Genomic DNA, 24,552 nt, shown 5'->3' with positions numbered 1-24,552 from the left:
CTATCTATCTATCTATCTATCTATCTATCTATCTATCTATCTATCTATCTATCTATCTATCTATCTATCTATCTATCTATCTATCTATCTATCTATCTTAAATATATATTTTATATATATGTTTTGGAGGCAGTGTTTTTGGCCTCAGATACATTTGAATATGTGCTAAAAGGAAAAAATGGAAAAGGTGGGAAACAAAATCCAAAACATAACCACTGATGAGTACAGCGAACTCTACATTTGTGCAGATGTTATGTGAAAATTCAGGCACCATAGCAAAAGTACTTAAGGGCAGTGAATTCACTATAAAAGAAAAAAGTAAAAAAAAAAAAATGAAGACACTGAAACCAGTTTTGCTTGACTTGAAAAAGTCAACATAACATAGCCGTGTGAACTACATCGGTTCATTTATATTGAATAAGTGGATCAAATGCACGTCTTACCCCAAACCATCACCCATCCTACTCCCCCTTCTTTTTTAGCTTTAACCACCGTTCTCTGCATTTCTTCTTCCTCTCCATCTGTCACTCTAACCCATGCTCTAACCTCATCTCGTTTTGGCTTCATCCTGCTGTCTTTCTGCATATACTCCCATTTTCTTCTACTTAAATTGTCTCGCCCTTCTTTGCTAGTGCAGCTTACATACTGAACTTTGCTTTTAAAACTTTTTTTTATGTAATGCTTACATTTTGAGTATGTACACTTCCATTTTCTGTGAGGTTAGCAGCAGTTTGAAGGGCAATATTCCAGAATGATACAACAGCTGAAATAACAGAAAAATGTGATTTATAATACTAATAAAGTCTAATAATAATAAGATATATTTTTTTGATATTGGCTCCTTTTTCACTAATTTTCAGCCCAGCTCTTGTACTGGACCATTTTCAGAGTAATGTTAACATTTACCTTTAGCTCATTCAAGCATCAAAAAGGCACCGAAACCAAGGGATACACCAGTGTTGTGAGTACAGCTAACAAACAACTTAGCAAACAAACAATTTTAAATTGAATTCTTAGGCACTTTATTAGAAAACACATTTAAAAATTTTCATTTTAATTTGTTTAGTCAAATCTATGAAAAGGACCAAATGTAGCACAGGCATAAAACAGTTTTTCTGCTCTATCAAGATTAGCTATTAGCCAAAAGAGTTGGCGTTTTTCAGAATACATGAGGAAACCGGACAAGTGCCAGGACTTCAGTTGATCCATCTACTATTCACTAAGGCTTAATCAAAAAGCCATTCTTAAGGAAGAGAAATGAGGAGAAAAGACTGAGGTGTGCTAAATTACACTAGAAGTAAAGTAAGTAAAGTAAAAGTAAGTAAAATTTTATTTATATAGCACATTTCTAGATAAGGGATCACAAAGTGCTTTACAAGGTATAGACACAGATTAAAAAGACGAAGTACAATCAAAAGTTAACAAAATGCAATTTTAAAAAGATGTGTTTTTAGCTGTTTTTTAAAAGACAACAGCTCTTATAGAGTAATGGATCCAAATGTGAAATTCTGGGTTCAAAGGACTTCAGAAAAGTAAAGGAACCATCTTTAATACACAGTGGAGACTCTGTCATTGTTTGGGTCTGCATTTCAGCCAGTGGTGTTAGGGATCTGATGATATGATGAATGCAAAAAACCCACATCCCAAACACACTGCGAATGCAGTAAAAGCATAGCTGGATTGAAAAACACACACAGTGGAACACAATCAGTCATAGATTGGCCTCCCCAGAGTTCAGACCTCAATAGCAGTGTGAGATCATCTTGACAGAGAACAGAACAAAAGGTCGCCAGCATCCACAGAAGAGCTTTGAATGTCCTTCAAGAAGCCTGGAGAACTAATCCTGAAGACTACTTAAAGAAATTACAAGAAAGCTTGACTAAGAGAGTTGAGTATGTGTAGAAGAATAACTAATAATAATTCCATGTGTGTTTGCACATTTCACCAAACAAAGTTTAAAGAAATGAGGAGTGGGTCAAGACTTTTGCACAGTCCTGTATTTCTGCGTATGGTACTGTTGATCCTTAAGGCATGTTGATACTTTTCATATTTTGAATGCAGGGCTTACTTATTGTGATATTGATGTTTCTCCTTAAGTAAAGAATCAATATCCTTCCTCCACTGCTTTACTCTGACTATTAATACATTTTCTTTTTTTCCTCCTTCACTGTCTGTATCTTAGTAGCTGTTAGCTAACAATGGTGTGCTCTGCCTCCACATCAAGCCAGCCATATCTATTTTGACTAGATCTCTATTTGTAGCTCATCGACCTGTCAGGCAAGGATCCGTAGCTTTGCTCAAACACATGTAGACACACTCCAGATCTTTAAATGGGACCACAGCCAGAAAGCCGAAGCAGAGGTGGCAACTTGCTGCTTAAAGATTTGTGATTTTGAAACAGAAAGTTTACAAATCTGTTATATTTGTAGTGTGTAATAAAACTGAAGCACACTGACAAGCAAATCAGACTTGATTGCAGGCAGCTCCACATCCCAGGGGAGAGATGTTGCCACTTTTCACATAATTGGAAAAATAGTGGCGTCTGGAGCCTCATGAAGTTGTGAAGCAAACACAAAAGCTGACCTGAGCTTTCACATCTTACTTTCTCTCTTTCTTTTTTTACTTATTATTTCTTCACTCACCGTGAATGTTTATCTCCAGTCTCTTGTTGTTACACAATTAAGTAGACGACACCTTGATTGCTGATTTTGCCAAGCTGAACATAATATTGCAAAGTGCATTACGCGCAGTTATCCAGGATTTGCACAATAAGTTCAGACTCAATCAGAATGCATAATCTAGACAGTATAATGCCCTTTTGTGACATTTGAATTATGTTTGTGGCCATTTCAACACTAAGTTTGCTATGTAGTAGTTTGTGGTTGAGGGTGAAGGGGGTTGCATATTAAGTCATGTGTATCTCCTAAGCCCAAAGACCTCTGGGAGATGTAGTTGGAACAGTAGCCCCAACGGCTACAGTTTGAGTTAATGATGTGTGAAGACCAGCTGTAGCTGTGTGACATGCACTCCCATGCGTGCCTGCAAATGCTAGGCTTTTCTTTCCTAATCACTGCGATGTGGCTCGACTCCCTGCATTGAGAACCAAAAGTCTGGTGGGCTTTGCGACCTCTGTGATGTAAGGCAAATGAAAAAAAAGAAAAAAGGAAACAGTCAGGGTTTCGCTGACATTGCTTGAACTGTCATCAGAGTGGACACAGCTGTTGATGATAGAAAAGGATTTAGACAGAGACCAGAAAACCCACTGATAGTGTGATAATACAATCTTTTGCACAATCTTTTAATACGTGGTTTCTGAGGGAACACTTGGATCATCCTTTTTTCCTTGGAAACACTGGAGTATGTCATCTCTCTGATGTTTCTCCTTTTTTTTTAAGTAAACGTTGCCTGTTGTCTTCCAATTACTCAAATAGAATCTGTCATTTTCCTCTGAGGTGCCCAGGCAGCATCAGGGCCCAAACACGAAATCTCACATTAAGCCTTAATTAACCAGCTTCTTCTTTTGGGTTCACCTGTTCCCAAAGTGCTCACACTGTTTTTAGATGGGATTACTGCTCATTTATCTCGCCTTTTCTTTCCCCTCTCACCGCTGTCATAGGTAACAGCTTCTCCTCATGTCTCCCAAACACGGTTAAGGCTATTATGTGGCAAGTGCATGGCCCCATTTGGAGAGTTGCAGTCTCATTATGCTTTGAATGGCTTCCCATTTCATCTGCAATACTTTTCACCACTGGATTTTCAAAACGTGAGAAAAGATAACTGCAATGCACGGTCAATCTAGTGGTATGCCGCGTTTTTCTCATAACAACATAACTTCCACGACACTTGGATACCTGAGATTTGAAGCATGAATGACATTTGGAAGTGTGAAGCCGAGCCACGTGTGAAATTATAGACACTCACTGTGTTGTTACTGCCCAGACATTGTAGAGGTCTTATCACTGGGTACAGGAGAAGAGATAACCAGCAGCATTACCATATCTGTTTCACTTGAGTTGCCTACCACAGTGAATCATCAGCGGTCAGCGCACAAGAGAGGGTGTTGACATTTATATTGTCTGTTTCTGCTAAATCTTGGCACCGTGGTGTCCATCACAATACTCCACCTCGTGACCATCTGGTTATCCAGTTATTCATTTATGCAGCTCCTCAAGTGCACTTTGTGTGTTTTGGTTATTTATCAAGTAAAGCTTCAAATTCATGAGGCTGTGGTTTCCCTTTATCGTACATGTTTGAAGGAATATTAGAGGTTGTGCTTGAAAGTTTGAAACTTTATTCACCTGTTTGTTTACAGAGCATGATGGACAAGCCTGCAATACCGGAGTACAAGGTGGCAGCGGTGCAGAAGTCACGCTTCATCCTGCTCCACTACAGCGTTTTGAAAGCGCTGTGGGACTGGCTCATTCTGCTGGCTACCTTCTACGTGGCTGTCACCGTGCCCTACAATGTCAGCTTCACGCCACACGATGATGCCATCACAGCTGCACGCTCCACTATTGTCAGTGACATTGCAGTGGAAATGCTTTTTATTATAGGTAAGTTTTTAAAGAAGTAATTGGGAAAGATGATTAGATGAAAAACATATCAATTATGAAACTCTAGAGAGATTCCAGTGTAACAATTTGGTCAGTATCTAATGACAGTATTGATGTTTTTTTTGTCCTTTTTGTTGTTTTGTTATTATTTACTCCCCTTTTCTTCCAGGAAAACAAATAAATATTCTTTATTAAACATAACTAACATGTTTTAAAGGCTTTTAGGTATTCTGAACACTGTTTTTCAACATTTACCCAATGCAAAATTGATGTGACACAACAAATATTGGTCCATAACACTGGTTTGTCAAAATTAGACTTTATCAGTATTCCAAAGATGTCCCCGTATCCCTGCTCAAGATAAAACATGATCACATTTTGGTGTTTTCGAAGCATTTTTCAACATGCTGACGTAAGGTTTTACTCCAACATCTATCCATTTGTGCCATCTATGGCACCATGGAAACCAGAACAATCCAAGCAGCCTTTTCTTAGAAATGTCCCCTCTTATTCAGGTTACCTGGGTTTAGGAGTCCCTTCAGGATGTACTTGGTCTCTTTGAGGGACTCTTCTTAGTTCAATAAAGCACCCAAGGGATAAATTAAGGTGGCTGGCTTGCAACACGCTCCTCTGAGCATGGGTTTGGAGTTTATGTCAGATTCCTGATGCCATCAACTTGGCACAAAGGGGCATGAGATTGCTTGTTTCTGAAAGCTCATTTACTTAGAGTCTACCCGTTTCTAGTTAAATGAATAATTAATGAAATCCATATTAAAGCTGAAAGGGGCATTCGCTCCAGGAACACGGTGTAATGAAACATCTTTTTAATGCTGATGTATTTGTTTTTTTAAATTATTTATTGTGTTCCCATAAATGGTAAATGGCCTGTATTTATATAGCGCTTTTCGAGTCCTAAGGACCCCCGAAGCGCTTTACATATCCAGTCATCCACACACTCATTCACACACTGGTGATGGCAAGCTATGTTTTAGCCACAGCCACCCTGGGGAGCACTGACAGAGGCGAGGCTGCCAGACACTGGCGCCACCGGGCCCTCTGACCACCACCAGTAGGCAACAGGTGAAGTGTCTTGCCCAAGGACACAACGACCGAGACTGTCTGAGCCGGGGCTCGAACCGGCAACCTTCCGATTACAAGGCGAACTCCTAACTCTTGAGCCACAATCACCCCAAATGCTAAATATTCAATGAAAAATAAAATGTGCATCCAACGATGAGCTTTCATCTCAACTGAGGTGTTGCTAATTCAAATAGTTTGCATGTTACATGCTTGCCATGTGGTGACGTCAAGGTTATATGTTTCTTGCATACAGACCCTGAAATTGTAAAGTAACAATGAAGCATCCCAGATGTTTAATAATTTTCCCACCGTTTCGTTTAGACCTGCCTTAATTCTTTGTGGCATAGATTAAACAAGGAACTTTAGACATTCCTGAGAGATTTCGCTCAACATTGACACGATAGGATCACAGAGTTACTGCAGATTTGTTCCACCAGGTAGGTTCTCTGTTGGATTGAGATCTTAGGACTGTGGAGGCCATTTGAGCACATGTTCAAGAAATCAGTTTGTGATGATTCCAGTTTTGAGACATGGTGTGTTATTGTATCAGAAGATGGGTACATTGTGGTCATACGGGGACCGACATGGTCAGCAGCAATGTTCACGTAGGCTGTGGTGCTTGACTTTTTACCCCTTGAAAGGCTTCTAGTGGCAATCCTTGAAGCTCTTTATGAACTGAGTGTTTTCTGTCATATTTCAGGCCTGCTTATTTGTTTTATTTTATTTTTTTTATAATTACATATTTTCAGACATCATCATGAACTTTCGCACCACCTATGTGAGCCAGTCAGGCCAGGTGGTGTATGAGCCACGCTCTATTTGCATCCACTACGCCACCACCTGGTTCTTTGTGGATCTGGTGGCTGCCCTGCCCTTTGACCTGCTGTACGCATTCAATATCACAGTGGTGAGTACTACTGGACAATCATATGTCCAGCCTTCTTTTTTGTCCCCGCATCCATCTGTGGCTGTCAGCATTACCATTAAACTGATAACTTGCTGCCCTGTTGTTGCAGTTTGGCTGCCTATGTGACAAGTAAACCATATGTACTACATTTCGCAAACAATACAAAGTGTTTGAGTGTTGATATTTTGATATTTAGCTTTCTACTCTCTTTCCTTTCTCTCCTTTTCTCTGTCACCTCTCCTCCCATATTTGCCTCAGACCTCCTTAGTCCACCTGCTTAAGACAGTACGCCTCCTGCGCCTCCTTCGTCTGCTCCAGAAGCTTGACCGCTACTCCCAGTACAGCGCCATGGTGCTAACCTTGCTGATGTCTGTGTTTGCCCTGCTGGCTCACTGGATGGCCTGCATCTGGTACATGATTGGACGCAAAGAACTAGAGACCAATGATAATTGGGACATAGGTGAGTCTAGTTGTGGCCTTGCTGAAGTCCGATCTGTTGAATTTTTGGTGTTTCATCTAGCAAGGGCGAGACATTAAGACATTTCAACATTTTCTCAGAACATAAGCGAAGCCTGTTCTGATTTGATTCAGTTTTAATAGGTGTGTAAGTCGGCTGTTTCCTGCAAAAACTGAGTAGGCATTTGTTTTGTCCCTACTATGCTATAAATAGTAATTGCTTACTTATTGGGTGTCTAGCTCTGCTCTGTGGTGAGACAGTAATCTGCTGCTCTAATAAGAACAGCCTGAAACCAGATCAAAAGCTTTTACAAAAAAGTGGCTGGTAGCAAGCAGCACGCTGATGTGTCAATGAATGATGCATGCTTTTGTATGTACATTTTGGCTGAAGGGAGGTGAAGTCACAGCTGCTAATTAAGGCTTAGCACTATTTATCCCTGGAGGAGTAGGTCTAATTATAGCCAACATACCTGGCTCCTGACGCTGTTGATCATCTCTTTCTAATACACAGAAAGACACCCACATGCAGGCACAAACATACATTTCTGTATTTCTCTCACATTGCACTCCGATCTTGCCACTACCATCCACATAAAAATAACAAGAGGTTAAACTTCTGGACGTTGCTCTGTCAACGCTACTCTCTAACCTTCTCTTTCAAGGGTGGCTCCATGAGCTGGGCAAACGTCTGGAGACGCCCTACGTTAACAGCACAGTGGGCGGCCCAACAGTGCACAGCTCCTACATCGCTGCCCTCTATTTTACCCTCAGCAGCCTGACCAGTGTGGGCTTTGGCAACGTCTGTGCCAACACCGATGCTGAGAAGATCTTCTCCATCTGCATCATGCTCATCGGCGGTACGTCTGACACCGGGGTACATTCTCCCTCTGGCATCCTGGCATAACGCTGCTTCTGTTTGGCATGCGAGTACAACAAATTCAGCAGGAATCGAGTTGAATGGCTTGGCTGGCCTTTAAGACACAGCTTGCCGTCGTCTTCATAATCCAGAAACAGCTGAAATGGCAATTATTGGTGCAGCATATCAGAAGATAAATAATAAGTGTTTGTTTTACTGCTTTTCTGATCGGTGATGAAAGCAGAATTGTAACTTGTGGCTTCTTTGTGGATCAAAAGTAGATCATGACTGGGCAGTGAGCCATATAATATACACTTTATGAGAAAAAAACAAAGTATTAAACCACATGTTTCTATCCTTGAATTCAGTTTTTTCAGTCTCATTGCCACATGTGTATAAACTCAAGCATGTAGTAATGCAGTCTGCCTTTACAAATGTGTGAAAGAATGGGGATCATGGAATATTAGATGTGTAAAAGTCACCAATGCTCTGCAAACCTCTTCATCTGGCATTAACATTAACACAAAACTGTGCAGTGGGAGCTTCATTGCATGGGTATCCATGACCAAGAAACTCATGTAGGTATAATCTGTAGGTAACCCTGTGCTTTTATCCACTTAATGTATTTCAATATGTTAAAAAAACAAACATTTTATAAAGGATCAATAGACTTAAATCTTTCATTTCTTTCGTTTTTATTTAATATTGTTAACCTTTTTTGTAATCAGGAGGTAAAACTTAAGAATTTAAGAATATCTTTGGGCCCACACTTCAAAATAGGATTTGAAATTGTAATATGTTACATCTTTACACATCCCACCTTTATATTTACACCTTTGTTTCTGTCCTTATTACAGCACTGATGCATGCACTGGTCTTTGGTAATGTTACCGCCATCATCCAGCGTATGTACTCGCGCCGCTCTCTCTACCACACACGTATGAAGGACCTGAAGGACTTTATTCGTGTCCACCGTCTGTCCCAGCAGCTTAAACAGCGCATGCTGGAGTACTTCCAGACCACATGGTCTGTCAACAATGGTATAGATGCCAACGAGGTAGGAGTCCCTTTCTTGTTGCTGTCATGTAATATCTTTGTACATGCTGTTATCTGCCTTCAAGGAACTTCACAGCACTGTTTTCGATGGCAATTGAACAATGAACTCTGCTCTAAAATTCATTGCCAGCCCTTTGAAGCTGTAATTGTTTGTGCACAGCACATGGTTCCCTATACTCCATCAATTGATATCCTATTGAAATTCAAAAGAGGGTGACTGGTGGCAACACAGTCCATTCACTAATTACTTATCAGTGTCATACCTCATTACATCTGTCACAAATCCCCAGCTCCTGCATGACTTCCCTGATGAGCTGCGGGCCGATATCGCCATGCATCTGAATAAGGACATCCTCCAGCTGCCGGTCTTTAAGGGGGCCAGCCGCGGCTGCCTGCGCTCACTCTCTCTTCATATAAAAACCTCATTCTGTGTCCCGGGAGAGTATCTCATCCGTCAGGGTGATGCGCTGCATGCCAACTACTTCGTCTGCTCTGGCTCTCTAGAGGTGCTGAAGGATGGCATGGTGCTGGCTATATTAGGTCTGTATTGTTGTCAGATTGCATTTTTTGCATCATGTTTTTGTATTTATTTGATATTTTTTGTACTTTAAAGTGTAACAGGGAATTTATCATCTTTTGGATTTTAGGGAAAGGAGATTTGATTGGCTCCGACCTGCCTGGAACAGACCAGGTAATCAAAACCAATGCTGATGTGAAGGCGCTTACCTACTGCGATCTCCAGTACATCAGTGTGCGTGGCCTGAAGGAGGTGCTGGAACTATACCCCGAGTATGGCAGCGTGTTTACCTCCGACATCCACAACAACCTCACCTATAACCTTCGTGAAGGCAGCCAGGACGAGGTACCAAATACACACAACATACTGGTGTTGATTCGGTGCCTTCAAACCTGAAAAACCAGCATGCCTAAATTGGGATGTCATTCTATGCCATGAAGAATTAAGACATTAATGAAGATAAAAGCAGCTACAAGTTGGAACTAGCAAGTAGCAAATGCTGCCATTGCCAATCCACATGGGTCCATATCTTCAGCTACTATTCTGTAATCGTTTTAACAATCCAAACTTAAGCATTGAACGATTGTAACCTTGGAGAAAAAAGTAATTGGCTTCATTGGATATTTAATTGAACTCTACAAACAAAACTGATTTAGTTTTTCATGTGTGACTGACAAAACTGACAAAGATCTCCAAGGACATCCGCAACCTCCCCCTCTCAAACATTGTGTTTTTTGCTTCAAGCATTTCTCTTTTTCGAATCTGGCTTTTCTCGTTGGCTTTAATCATTTCTTTTTCTCTTTTTTCTTAGGTTGATTTGTTTAGTTTGGGACGCGATAGGCATCTGTGCTGGTTGTGTTAATTAGCAGATGTCTTTTTGTCAGTCAGGCTCAGGGAAAACAACTTTAATTGTATTAATCAGCACTTCAAAGCAGACTGATTGTGATTGGTAGACTTGTTCCATGAGGCAACATCAAAGAGCAAAATCCCACCTTTAAGTAACCATTGCATATATTGGTATATATATATATATAGCAGAAGTACCTGTGACCTAAGAATGAATGTTTAGTTATGCAGAAACTGTGTATGTGTTTAAACATAAGTTGTGTTTTCTAAATTAGATAGGCTTCTCTGAAGCATGGCTGATCGTGAGTACTAGCACTTCTCTCATGCCATCTGTTCAGGGTTTTTGCTCAAACACAAAGCCAGGGGACAGCCACCCCCCTGCAAGGATGAAGGAATTATTTTGCTACCTGATTTCCAGACCACACACACACACACACACACACACTCACAGTTGTACTGGTCTCATCGGCATCCTCACAGTGGGTCTTTTTAAGATTGGAATTCCTCTAGGAAGGGAAGTCCTTTAACTCCTGAGACTAACTTGAGTATTATATACTGACAGCACAGTAATCAGTCAGTCGCAGTGAAACAGTGCCAAAGAAACAGATTGTAGGAATACTTATTACAATATAAGGTATCCACAAGGGACTACTTTATCTTCTGTAAATGGAGAAAAAGCAGAATGCCAGATGGAAAAAGACTTTTCTTTTTCTGTCAATTCTATAATTTAATTTCAGCTTTTGTTGCTGTGCTGTCAGTGAAATTATTTTTAGCAGTTTGGGGAGAAAATGTAACATTTTTTTACTCAGCAAACCAAGCTGAGTGTCTCAGCTGGAGAAACTAAAAACATCAACTGCAAAGTCAGATACACTGAAATTGTAATCATCAGCCAATTATGTAAAAAACACTCTATACTGGTATTATTATAAGTTTGCTATTACATAAATCACTCCAAAGCACTCGCTGTGAACCTGCAGCTCTCACTGGCTTTATGGAGGATTACACTGCGTAGTTACTTTAGTTACTTAAAGCTCATCAGTTATTTGTCCAGCCTGGATCTTGCTTCACTTCATAGCAAATGCTGTGCACTCTACCAACTCAACACCCAATGGCAGACTTACTTTCAAAACATTAACAGTAAAAGTAATGATGTGTCAGAGTTGTCAGGTTTAAGGTCAGGTTGAATGGTTTGTTGTAATTGGGGTCTAGGACCCAGGAGTGTTGCTTATTTCTTAAGGGAGGTGAGCTTTGAAAGATCAGGGATGACTGCGCTGTCCTGGGCAGAGTGGGAAGGTCACTCCACCACCGGGGATCCAGCAGAGTGTCAAAATTTGTTGGGCTATAATGACCGTGTCGCCACAGGGAGGGTTAAGTAGTCTGTAGTCATGGCGTGTGAAGAACAAGCCGGTCGGTCTGAGTTATGGGGATGTGGCTCCCTTTGGAGCCTCAAATTGACAAAAACAGTTTAACAAAGTTGACAAAGATACCCGCTGCTAAGCAGTGATGACAGTATACAAAAATGATATTAGTTATATATAGCTACCACAGCTTTATTTGCCACCCGAACTTTGAGTTTTTAGCATGACGATTCTAACCTGGAGAGTGCAGCTCGCAGAGACGACTACTATCTCAGATGACCCGCCCACAGACCACATTAATGTCTCTGGAAGTGCATCTTCCACTGTGAGAGCTCATAGACAGCTCTATTTGGGATAACTCTGTTTCAACTTGTTGGACCCAGTAGATCCAGTTTGAGATTTTCTAGACTCTAGAAGTAAAAAGAAAAGCTCTCTACTATGCAAAACCCTCTCTACTTACTTGATAAACAGATACGGTGTGTAATTTTATAAGTCAGTCAGGCATAATTTGCTGCTTCCGTCCCTTTTTGTGCAAGATAGCATACTTGTGACTGAAATTCCCAGAATCCCCTGTCCCTGCAAACCTACTTTGCTATGTGGGACACTTGTTGCATTAGTGCTCCTTTAATTGACTCGACATTTAATGTAAGTTGAAACCAATGTTTCTCACTGGCTGGTTAATCATCCCATTTTGCTCCAGGGTTAGTTTCCTTATGAGGAGTGTTTGCCCCTGTTTTCAACAGATTCATGCACGTTTTCCCTTCGCCTCCCACATAGCACCACTTTTTTTTTTAACCTCAGCATTGTGCTTTAACAAAAGATTAAATTTAATTCACGTCCTCGCTGGTTTCCCTCGTCAAAGTGCATCGCTGGCATGATGTTGCTAGAATGGCAGGCTGTGGCTTGTGCTGTCACATTAGCCATGTTGTCAGAAGCACATTTTTGACACACAAGGGAAGGACTCACGCTACCACAGCTTTATTTGCCACCCAGCTGGTGATTGCTAAGTTGCTAAAAATTTCTAGCCATAGACACACACACATACACACATACATACACACACACACACCAGGGAAAGACAAACTTCCCCTGGAATTCCGGCGCAATCGAGCGTAGAAAGAAGATTGAGCATGTAATTCAGCTCATGTGGCTGCATCGCTGGCCAAGTTCATTTAATTAGTGGCACCAGTGGATGAAAGAGAGACTAACAAATTTGAATTTAGACACTTTTGCTACAGAAAAGGAACCAGTGAAATGTATTCATTTTTTGGGATTTCACTGCAACAGTTAATCTTAAATGTTCAGGGTTTGATACACAGGAGGCTGAATGAATAAATTAAGGTATTATGCCTTACTTTCTTTCTTGTGTCTTTCTTTTTTGTCAATGCAGGGCCTCCGAAGATTTTCTAAGTCACCGAGGCTTCCACACGTGAGTTCAGTGCAAATTCAGTATCCTTCTAGTCAGGTTTCACATTTTCAGATTTCCTTAACATACTGCTGGTATTGAATTTTAATCTACAGCTGGCAGTGCCTTGGAACAGCTGTTGTCATTACGTATGCTGTGTATTTTTGAGATTTCATCCACCATTTTTTTCTGGAACTTACTGCAATGCTAGTGAGTACTTTGGGGGGACTTGTGTAAGGACTTCCCCTACATGAACGCAGCTCAGTCTCTCAAGCTGGCACACTAACTGGGTCAATAGCTCCTTTAATGGGAACTCTTATGAGCTACTTTGCTTACTGTGTACTGAACTTATCAGTCTGCTTTATTGCTGTATCATTAAAACACTATTTACAGTGCTCACTTTGTCTGTTTTAAACGGCTGTGTAATACAGTTCTGTTGGCAGAAGCACAGCACATTTCTAACATTAGTAAATTAATGATGGACATACTGTCAGCTGTAAATACATAATTGTCCTCATCGGCAGCTTTAAACCATATTAGATGTTTTAAACTTGACAGATAGTTTGAACAGAACCGTTTTTAAGATGTGTTTTAGTTCTTTTTTGTTTTTTCATTAAAAAAGATAAAACAAAAAAGTCTTCTTTGGTGTTTGTTATGCATAAATATATAAAAAGATGAATATAAGAGCTGAATCTTAAGTCTGGATCTGAATTTATTATTGCTTTAATTTAAGATGAATTTTCCAAGATATGCACATTTTTATCTATATTACATACAGTAGAAGCTTTTTTTCCTCTCACTGAGAAAAAAATAAATTCTTATGGGTCTGAAAAAAGTTTTTTTTTTTTTCCCCATTCGCAAGTTAAAATTTTTAATTATTATCTCAAAATCTGGTAATGTGAAATTTCAAGATTTTGTCAATTTTTAGTTATTTTCTAACACCATCTGTAGCCCAGACCCTGACCCTAAACCTACCCCTAAGGTCAAATTATTGACTTGACTTAAAAATAAACTGAAATTTTGACTCACAAGTAGCAGATTTTTTTTTTTCCAGTTGCAAAAATAAGCTCCTATAATCTTTCAATAGTTAAGAAGCCTTCGAAAAAGTTCATGGATCCAGATCCAGATGTGACTCAAAGAGTTAACCATTTAACTAAATCAAGACAAATTCCCATTTCAGTTAAAATTATAATGCAAGTCCAAATACACCATCCAAAAGCAAATAGGTCTTCTTACTGATCTTGCTAACAAGCAGAGCTAACTACCATCACTTTACTGTTTTTATCTTACTATTTTGAGAGTGTACAGTTTAGTTGCTAACTCTCCATACTGTACTTTCTTTTTGTGCAGCAATCCAGGCTTCCTTCTATTGTGGAAACCAAGACTGATGACCCTGACGACTCCTTCCACCTGTCGCCAGCCACGCGCTCCCGCCGCAACCTCCTGCTGCCCAACTTCACCAGCCCCGTTCGCCGCACCTCCCTGGGGAACCTCCTGGGGGACGAGTTACGGCAGTTCAACGCCCTGCGACGCTGCCGTTCGCCGAACCTTAGCCGTGGCTTCCTAGGACAGAGCTCCCCTCAGCCACCTTCGAAAAAAGAGCACACGACTCCTGTCTCAGCCCCGAGCACGGCATCAACCGCAGCTGAGGGAGAGTCAGGAGCTGAGCAAAAGCCTACAAAGCTGCTCATTCCAACTGTCACTTGTTTTGGGCCACCGGATCTTAGTCCCAGGTAGTCATATTTAATTTCAGGCCTCAGCCAGAACATAAGTAAAAACACAAAGGCTAAATTAATGTCATACAATTCCATGCGGTTTAATAATAATATGTACTCAGGAACTATAATACTAACTAAAGTACTTTACGGCTGTTCTATGTGTGTTTTGATGATACATAAGGAGCATAATTTTTTCTTTCTACTTCAAAACAATTTCACACGTATTTCTTGAATGTTTATATAGTCACCTTGATTTTAATACAGTCATAGTATCTCCAAGAGCATCTGAATGAGGCTTTGCAGTAATGGACTGAGCAGAAAGCTGCAGATGTAGTGTATTTGCATTGCATATTTCAACAGATGTTACTGCATTTCATAACCATCACACCTTATACTCCCGATCCCGCTATCTGTATTCATAATGCATCCCTAAGTCACCCAGTAAGTTCTAGGTATGGGTAAGTGCTGGTTCACAGAGCTCAGGTGTCCGCCCCTCCAGACTTGTGCTGCTGTCTTCATGTTCAAACCCACATGGGCGTCTGCCAGCAGCAGCTCTCATGGCACATCGCTCGGTTGTCTCTTGGCTCCAGTGATAATTGAAAAAGCTCTACTGTTACATTAACTCCGGTCTCCCTCCTCTTCACCCCTCTCGCCAGGGTTGTAGATGGCATCGAAGACAACGGGAGTACGTTCCATTTCAACGTGGAGCACAGCGGGCCTAATGCCAGCTCAGAGAGCAGCAGCACCCAAGGTAAGTCAAACCACCCACGAGCTGCTAGGGTCACCTGGGTGCCAGATGGCTGGAGGTAAACTCAGGAGTTCAAATAGTGGATACCACGAGGCAGGTCTGCCTGCTTTAGGGGGAATATGAGAGCGCAGCAGAATGAAATGACAGCCAGGTGTCCACAGAGTCAGAGAACATGTTAAAGGACAACTGAGGTCAAAGCAGGGCTCTGGCCATCTGACCTCAATCTCCACGCATGGTTGCTTTCCTCCTAGGATTACTATCAGTTTCAGTTCAGTAGAGATTCAGCTAATTTGCTTATTAAGGGGAGTGCTTTGGTAGCATAGTCTTGCAACTTGTATCTCTTTAGCTCCTCTCTGGCGATCTCCAGTTTCTGTTTTGATTGCAGACAGTTATTCCTGTCTGCCTATCATCATCTGCTTGCTTGTGGACACTATGATACTAGACCAAGGTTATATAGAAAGCCAAAGCACTTTCTACAAAGACTGCAAAACCAGGATAAAGTTAAACACTATGTAACACAGTGCAATGTGCAGCTGTATTAGATTGTGTAATATAAAGAAATTTCCAAATATGTGTTGCATTATGCACTCCAGCAGAAAAGCAAATTAAACTCTTTATACACCTCACAAAACTGCTGTTACAACTAACACATCCCACCCACCTCAGACAGATAAATTAATGCATGTACAGTTTGTGAATTTTCTGTATTTGTGTAAAACTATAGCCCAAAATATCATCCTTTTTTCTTGCAAGTCATAAAAGAAGAAAAGAAGGACTAAATTAAATGAAAAATAAATCACGTGGTCTCTTTTTTTTTAGGAAGAATAAGGAAGCGTTAGATACCTATTGACGGGAAAATGTGAACCTCTAAGAATAGTTGGAAATTTGCACGTGAAATTAGAGTGAGGTTCTTTCAGTCAGTAGGATGACAATCATGACTCGGCTCCCCTTTAGTATTTTTTAAAAAGAGATTTAGAGCTCTGTCCTCCCCGGTGTTTCAATCTCAACATGGGAACAACGAGGAGCCACTGGTTAGTCGAGTCGAGATCTTTGTCCGGTGTACAGATAGAGGATGCTCACAAAGAAACCATGGGTAACATCTAAGTAGCTGAAGTCCCTTCTAATAATGATATTCATGTTTATGAGCCCACCGTCAAGAGAACAGTGAACAACAACGGTGTGCATGCAGGACTGTAAGGAAAGAGAACTGTCTGTGTGCACCACAAAGCTGTTTAAAACGATGTTTTGTGGATGAAAGAAAAGCTTAAATTTCCTCCAGGTAGATTCCTCATCAAAAGTTACCAAAAGCATTGAATTGCAATGACTCCTGGGAGTCAGAGGGTCACACCAGACACTCAAAGCGAAGGATCACTTATTTTTGTCCATCATAAAAAAATATGTTTCTATTTTGGGGATTTAAGTGAAATTTGGATGACGTTTCATTTATAGAGAAATTTAAACATACATAGTTACACATGCATGTATTACTTCTATCGGCACATACTGGGGTCATGCAACATAATTTTGCTTTATATTAAAATTGATCAGTCCTCCTGGGAGCTAAAACTCCTCCTATTTTTCTTCCCCTCGTTTCCCAAGACACCACACAAAATAATCCTGCTCTGCTCCTGGAGACGGAGGAGGTCAGGCAGAGCATCAGTCAACTCAACCTTCAGGTGAGCTACAGCCCCTTAGCCCAAATTAAAATTGATAGCACCGAGGATAATGTAGCCCTGAGTGTGAATTCTCACAGATCCAGAGCAGTTTGCTCAGTGCTCTCCTTCTTATTATCATACATTCTGTCTTTGGTAGTGACTGAAAATGAAACACAGGAATAATTAAGAAACAAAAATCCATCTTATTTTATGTTGTATGTAAAAAGCAAAAATATAGAATCACAAGCTTCACTTTTTTTGTCACACAGATAAATTTGTAGCATCTCATCTACTACCGGCCTGCTTGGTGTATGTAAAGTAAAGGAAAAATATAAAGTGAGATGAAGCAGACTTGATGCCGGCCTATACCTCAGTCTCCCCCTGCTCTCTTAATCTGAATGTAAATAGAGCGAAAGCAGGTGCAGCAGGAGTATCCAGATGGGTGCTGTCTGAAGTCAATATTAATTAATCAGCAGGGCACTTCTGCAATGCAGAGGATGGCTGGTAGTGCTGACTCTGCAATTTAAAAAATAGTTGACAACCTCTCTCTACTTGTGGCCCTTTTGGCCCCCATCTGCATTTTGTATATCCTTAGCTTTCTGTCTGCTTTATTCTCTGCTAGGGTCACTTACCTGCTCTTCTTCCTTGATTTCACAAGTGCTTTAGAAGACATCTCTTCAAGAGGGGATTTCAACTTTTTTACAGTCCTCGGAAGGTCATCAGAAAGTTATAGCTGGACATCAGCCCGAGAGTAAACTTTAAATAGAGAAGCTGATTAATTCATTAATTAAGCAGCGATAGAACCTTATCATTTGTTACCTTAATGTTTCCCTTGAAAATTTACCTACATTGAATATGTTGGAAGTCTTTAAATGTCACATGTAAACTGTAAGTGCTCTCTCCACAGATGGGCACGTTAAACCAGGAAGTCTCTGAGCTCACCAAGAGCCTTCACCACATGATGCACATCCTCCAGGCTCACGTATCTTTTCATCACTACAATGCCTCTTTCCCCTCCCATCCGTGTGGTGTCCAAATGGCGTCCAACTCTCCCAGAGCCTCCAACAGCGGCATGCCTTTTAGTCATAGTTCAGCTTTCCACCTCCATAACGTTCCCGGGAGCCACTATTCCCACCAAAGTGCCCCAGCCGCTGGCCACTGGAGCTGCAGTGGAACTGCTGAAACCCCAACAGAGAGCCACCAGCGGCCTCAGTCCTGTAGTCCGCCTGCTAACCACTGTCCAACACTCTCTCCAAAATCTTCTCCTAAATCTGTCCCGTGTCATAGCTCTGAGAGCATGACTGCACATCTGTGGACCAGCCCATCACTTCTTAGCATCAGCCCAGGCTTCCATGGAGGAAGTCCAGGCCTTCCACCTCATGCTGGACATGAAGACAACAGACCCCTCGGTGCTAGCTCAATTACCATCAGTCAGTCCCAGCCCACTTTGTGCCTGCAGCCTCCCAGTGATAATGATGAATACTCTTGCCTTTTGTCCAGTGTCCCTACAGGAATGTCCACACACAGCCTGCTGGACACATCACCCAGTCATTATGCCAACCTTAATCCTTTAAAAGCCTCAAATGAGGCCATGTGTGTCCTGATGTCCACCCCGCCATCTCACCCTCTGATCCAGGATACCTCAATCTTCCAAATTAAGGATTCAAACTCCTCTCTCCACCCTGTCTCTTCCTCTCCACCCACATTACCATGCCAGCCTTTTGGGAGTTCTGTGGATTCAGGATCATTACAATCTGATGTTATTGAGCCCCATCTCCCACTAGGTGACCCATCTGCGGTGGAGCACACTAGTCTGGAATGCCTACTGGGAAACACAGGCTCTTTGGAAAGCAGGGACAGTGGAAGTGCATCTTCACGACGGTCCAGCATCGGCGTTCAGACTCAGAGCACAGAGCAGTCGTGGTGCCTGGACCTCACGGATTAATATTTCCACATCTCAGCAGCAGACTGGAACAAAGCAGAACCCAACACGAAATTTCTAACATGCAACTTCTTCATGCAACAGTGTTTTCTGAGACTCTGGCAGAGACTGTCGATGTGTGCTCTGTTTCCCCACCTTTTACTTCCCATGCTCCCTTATTACTCAAACTCCACGCAATTTACACTATTTCTATGCAAAAGCATGTATTTTTGTGCTTCATTTTGGCTTTACTGAAGTGTGTCTAAAAAAGAAAAAAGCTCACGACAGTGGGTTCCAGTATATATATTGTATATTTTTTCCAACATCTTCAGAACAACTTGCAGTTGATAATACCTGTTACCTCCTTGCATGGTAAAGTAATTTATTCTTTTTCCTACGGAAAAGGTTTCCAAATTAATGTGTAAGCATTCTACATGACAACCAGTTGATTGTGTACACAGGCGCTGTATTTATGTGCAGACAAGTGAGGATGATTTGCTGTTTTAAGAATGCAGAGGAACAAAAATGAAACATGCCTCACTTTGCATGTAGAAAGTAGAGTATGTGCATCACACGGCGTAGATTGTTTATTGTTTTTAATTGAATGTCTTTCTCAGTTCAGCCTTCTGGGTTGTTTTGTGAATATTTGGACAATAAGTATCTAATATTTAAACTCCACCAACCAGTACACAGTACTTACTTATGATTTCAGTTATAATTATGTTAGTATCTCCTTTTAAAGCCGTCTTAAAATGTCAAAATTTCCTATTTTTCCTCACTAAAGCGTTAAATAGAGCAAAACAATGCAAAAGAAAATCTTCCTCAAGCATTTATAATAAACACACCATAGCTGCTCATAATTTAAACATAAATAAAAAGATTTAGCTTCAAAGAAAAAAAATAAAGTGGGTCCCATTAAATATTTAAACTGGTCTTAATTTATGAAATAAAAATGCCTCCGAGGGACAAAAAGATGAACTTATGACACTTATAGAATATTCAGAGTATTCAGGAACTTTTGAATGATTTCTCTCTGGCTGACAAAATAAATATGCAGAAAATGTGCAACTGTGTCCTTTGCTGTTGTATCACACTTACCACTGTTTATGCAAATGATATTTCAGAGACAGAAAACATGTCAGAATAACCAGCATACTGTGTGCTATATATGACTGCTTAGTTGCAATAAGCCATCAGCAGTCAGGAGACCGGCATAAGCTTTGGAAAATTGCTTTGGAATTATTTAAGGAGAAAATGCAGTTACCGGTTATTTGTGTCAAAGCTTGAGAAAAAAGAAAAAGACAGAAACTGGATTATTTTTCACTGAGGCAAAGCTCTGAATTTTCTTGGATTTGGATTACGATGCTTTGCTGTTATTTGACAGGTTATTTGTGGTTTTCAAATCTCATGGTATTGCTTACATATATCAGTATAAAGACTTTTATATGCCAAGAAAAGTCGTGTTTTTGCGTTTTTTCCTAAAACGTTTTCTGTTTAGTTATTAGGTGATTAGTACTGATGCCTGAAAAAGACCAAAACTCACAATTATTAGACATCACTGTATTTGTTTAGTTTACTTTATTATTACTCTGGAAATTTGATGATTGTCTTGTCTGATTATTTCTTAATAATTAAGTTAAATTTGCAACCCCGAGTTTAACAAAATGAGAAACGAGAGGGCTGCAGCAGTTCAGCTTTGAAATAAATGGCTTCATTTTTGATATCTTTGAAGAAAGGATTAAAGAGGAAAAAAGATGTTTTTTAGAAACATGAATGTGTCCACAAGTTGAATAAAATTTCAGACGACCACAGAAGAACACAAAGTCAGCACCCTGCTTTCTTAAAAGAAGAGGATTTGCAGCTGCTCTGCGTCTCATTAGGGCCTTTGAATGCAACGGGTTTTTGGTGAGCGCTGGTTTATCCTCGTCCTTACTCGCCACTCAATCTGATTATATAAGTCAATGTACAATAATTGTGTTTTTTTAAAAGAAGCTGTTGATGAAACTTCTCAGACAAGAAAATAAGCAAACAAATGATCTTCTTTGCTGATTGGAACAGAGTAATTCTTCATATCTACATTTTTATGTAAATTTGGTTCATTATTAACTCATTATTTACACTTTCTAACAGAAGCAAAGGTTGTTTAACTGGAAAATCTGTTGGAAAACATCGGAATATGACGCTATTCCTTCAACAGCATATTGTGCATTCCCTGTAAGTTGTGTCAGTGTGTGTTTTCCAAGACCCACCATGTGGGTGTTTCAGGTGTTCAAGGTAATATTACACTGAGCATGCAAAAGCAATGCAAATATTACACAACAGGTCAGAAGAATTGGTTGATTGCGCTTTATACGTGTCCTCACATCATGTTGTTACTTTGTGCTGCATATGTTGCTTATACAAACAGAACAACTGGTGTGCAAATATATTTGCATGTTCTCTTGATGAGTCAAGTGATGTCACGGTGTGTTTTTGCAGCATCACAATCTGATCTTGATATTTCACTCTGTGTTTGTGCAAAAACCCACATGAAGTTTTGAGTTAATGATACACTAGATTCGCATCAATTGCACAACAAGACCAAATAAAAAAGGAGGATGGAAACCAAGCTGACACACATTTGAGGAATCACTCTCCAGAAGGATCGTTCATCAGGTGGGATGTGTTTGTCTTTCATTGTGTGGATTATGGTGGAGCTTAAAGAGTTTGATCTTCTCACATTTATTCCCTTTTTTCATGCAGAGATTGGTGCAGTGAGGCGAGGCATCCTGAAGACATGAAGACTGTGATTGTTGCTGTTTTGGTTTTGCTGGTCATCAGCCAGAGTGAGTTAAGCTGCAGCCTGTTTCTATATGCATCATTTTCCATATCTGTCAATGAGGCACATTTGGGAGACTCTGCTACTGTTCTATTTACTGTATTTAAATTATTGGCTGTGAAAATGCTTTGCTACAGTGATTAAACCTGATTTATTTTTTTTCCCAGGTGATGCTCTGAAGTGTTACTGTGGAGGTCTGCGACACTGCCCAAACTCTGTGGAGACCTGCCATGGCTTTAACAATGTCTGCACCAGTGCCATCATTTATGCAGGATCTAGTAAGTCAAAACCCTCATTTGGTTTAGTGTGCAGGGAAAAAAAAGAACAAAATTAAATCAGTTACAACAGATGATTTCATACCACCTTGTTTTCCTTGTTTCCACAGCTCCCAGATATTTCAAAGGTTGCATGAAGTCAAATGACTGCAGGATAATGAATCAGCCCGGTGTATCATCTGCCACTTGCTGCTCAGCTGATCTGTGCAACAGATACTAATGCCTGTAAACATGTTTACTGTCATGTAGTGTGCATTCTGGTGTTCTCATAATAAAGAGCAGTTTATTTTATCTTTGGCTTTTATATCAGTTCTTATTTGTATTATTTTCTATTCTCTAGAGAATTAATTGGGGGTTTTTCTTAAATGACAACATCACTTCATTACATTAATGTTTTTGAACTATTAGTTATTTTTTGAACACTAACTAGGTTTGTTATGGCCAATTTAGAAAGGTGCTCATCATGAAATATGGTTTGTCAGTGGTTTGTTAAAGTAATAATTTCTGATTTTACATACAAAAAGCTGTTATAGGAAACTAACCAAAAAACTGAAACACTGAGGACATTAAAATGTGACTTAAAATTGTCAGTCAGTCAAAAGGTTATGCTTTAGCCAGAAACGGAAGCTATATTTAGATTATTATTAATATCCTTTTGTTATTCATTTATTGGGAAAATGCATCAAAGCGTTGTTACATGGGTGTTAGAAAATTAAATAATCCGCAGCCCTCTGACAGGCTGGAACGACTAAACAAAGAAAATGATCAAAACAGAAATAAACGACACAAACACAAAGAGACTGTTTACAGATGTTTGTATATATGTTTTTAAATAAATACATACAAAAAAAAACACTGATATAAAAGATCTGATATTTACAGTGCAACATAATGAGTTGGTAGTATGAACTGACCCCAATACTATACCTCATGCACAGTATGTTATATTCCTGAATTAGTCTTATGTGTAAGAGGTATGGTAAAAGTAAGGACACAGGTTATATGTTTGTATTTAATTAGCCAACACTAGAGGATTTCATTTGGTTTCATTACTTGACAGAAATTACATTATGAGTTAAGTGGGATAGAAATTGCAAAGAACAGACAAGACCAGATGTAAGCTTGTACTTAACGCTATGAATCATAAAAAGGCAGTATACCTAACAGACAACTTACCAAAAAATCCATTTTAAATTGTATCTTTATGCATGTTGTTACCAGCAGCCTGTCACACAAACATAGCATTTGTTCCCATTTCTTTAGTAGAATCTATGAAAAATGTCAAAGTTAATGCAAACTAACTAGAATTTTCCCATCAACAAAGCAAATCCCAAAGAGCTATTAGCTGAAAACGTGACATATCTCAGCACGGTGTCCAGTGTGTCCTTAAAATAGAGGGAAATTGGACAAATAGAGAAGACCGAACAAGTTCCAGGCCTAAAAAATATCTACAGCAGGTGAACAGTATCTGAAGGACATTAAGAAGTAAGAAAAAATCCAGCAGACCTGACACATACACCAGGCCCTTCAGTTGATCCATCTACTGTTTGCTGAGACCTTGTCAGAAATGGTCCCAGTGGATGGTTGGCTGTCAAAAAGCCTTTCTTAACCAAGGCAAACAGGAAGAACAGGTTGAGGTGTGCCACGTTACATAAGAACTGGACTGTAAATCAACAAATCCAGATGAATCCAAATTACAAATTTTTTTGTTCAAATCATCATCACTATGCCCAGAGGAGGTCAGGGGAGATGTGTTGTAGTGAGAGTGTCTACAGCAATCTTTAAACCTTTGAAACTCAGTCGAGACTCTGTCATGGTTTGTGGCTGCAATTCAGCCAGTGGTGTTGGGAAGTGTAACACTGTCAGTCATTGATTGAGCTCCCCAGAGTCTGCACCTCAATATTTTTGAAGCAGTTTTGGATCATTTTAACAGAGAAAAGAACAAAAGGCAACCAACATCCAAAGAAGAGCTTTGAATGTCCTTCAAGAAGCCTGGAGAGCTAGACTATTTAAAGAAATTACAAGAACGCTTGCCTAAAAGAGTTCAGAATGTGTTAAAGAATAAAGGTGATCATACCAAATATTGATTTTCAAGCTCGTTAGAATTGTACAAACTCTGTTTTTTCCTTAAATTCTGCATTTTAATTTATCTTTTCAGATGTTTCAATAAATCGCTGTACCAAATTCCAATTTTCCAAGAAAACAGTAATGAGGGGTGACGTGACACTGCTTCTATTTTTCATTTTATATTATGCCAACACTCAGTAAATAAACGCTCTGTTTTTTTTAGTGACACCAGTCTTTGAGAAGTGGTTCCATGGTGTAATGGTTAGCACTCTGGACTTTGAATCCAGTGATCTGAGTTCGAATCTCAGTGGAACTT

At 40.0% G+C, this 24,552-nt stretch overlaps 1 protein-coding gene and 1 non-coding gene across 2 annotated transcripts in view; both read left to right on the top strand.

Annotated features, from left to right (window-relative positions):
- The window catches only part of LOC102307750 (potassium voltage-gated channel subfamily H member 4), a 43,165-nt gene extending 22,526 nt beyond the window's left edge, over window positions 1–20,639 (top strand). The window contains exons 5-16 of the mRNA XM_005951474.3: window positions 4,313–4,553; window positions 6,383–6,540; window positions 6,799–7,000; window positions 7,659–7,853; window positions 8,710–8,909; window positions 9,199–9,448; window positions 9,556–9,770; window positions 13,020–13,058; window positions 14,385–14,767; window positions 15,409–15,503; window positions 17,100–17,176; window positions 18,063–20,639. Of these exons, the coding sequence (XP_005951536.1) occupies window positions 4,313–4,553; window positions 6,383–6,540; window positions 6,799–7,000; window positions 7,659–7,853; window positions 8,710–8,909; window positions 9,199–9,448; window positions 9,556–9,770; window positions 13,020–13,058; window positions 14,385–14,767; window positions 15,409–15,503; window positions 17,100–17,176; window positions 18,063–19,100 (3,093 nt within the window). The 3' untranslated portion in view covers window positions 19,101–20,639. The remainder of the gene's footprint in view (window positions 1–4,312; window positions 4,554–6,382; window positions 6,541–6,798; window positions 7,001–7,658; window positions 7,854–8,709; window positions 8,910–9,198; window positions 9,449–9,555; window positions 9,771–13,019; window positions 13,059–14,384; window positions 14,768–15,408; window positions 15,504–17,099; window positions 17,177–18,062) is intronic.
- Window positions 20,640–24,480: 3,841 nt separating this feature from the next.
- On the top strand, window positions 24,481–24,552 carry trnaq-uug. Its single transcript has one exon. It is a non-coding gene; the product is annotated as a tRNA-Gln (tRNA).

Source organism: Haplochromis burtoni, unplaced genomic scaffold (genome assembly GCF_018398535.1).
Source record: "Haplochromis burtoni strain Fernald_Lab_line unplaced genomic scaffold, NCSU_Asbu1 Contig_1026, whole genome shotgun sequence".
Classification (NCBI taxonomy): Eukaryota; Metazoa; Chordata; class Actinopteri; order Cichliformes; family Cichlidae; genus Haplochromis; species Haplochromis burtoni.
Note: the sequence above shows the minus strand (reverse complement) of the source record. Positions and strands in the feature narration are given on the sequence as shown.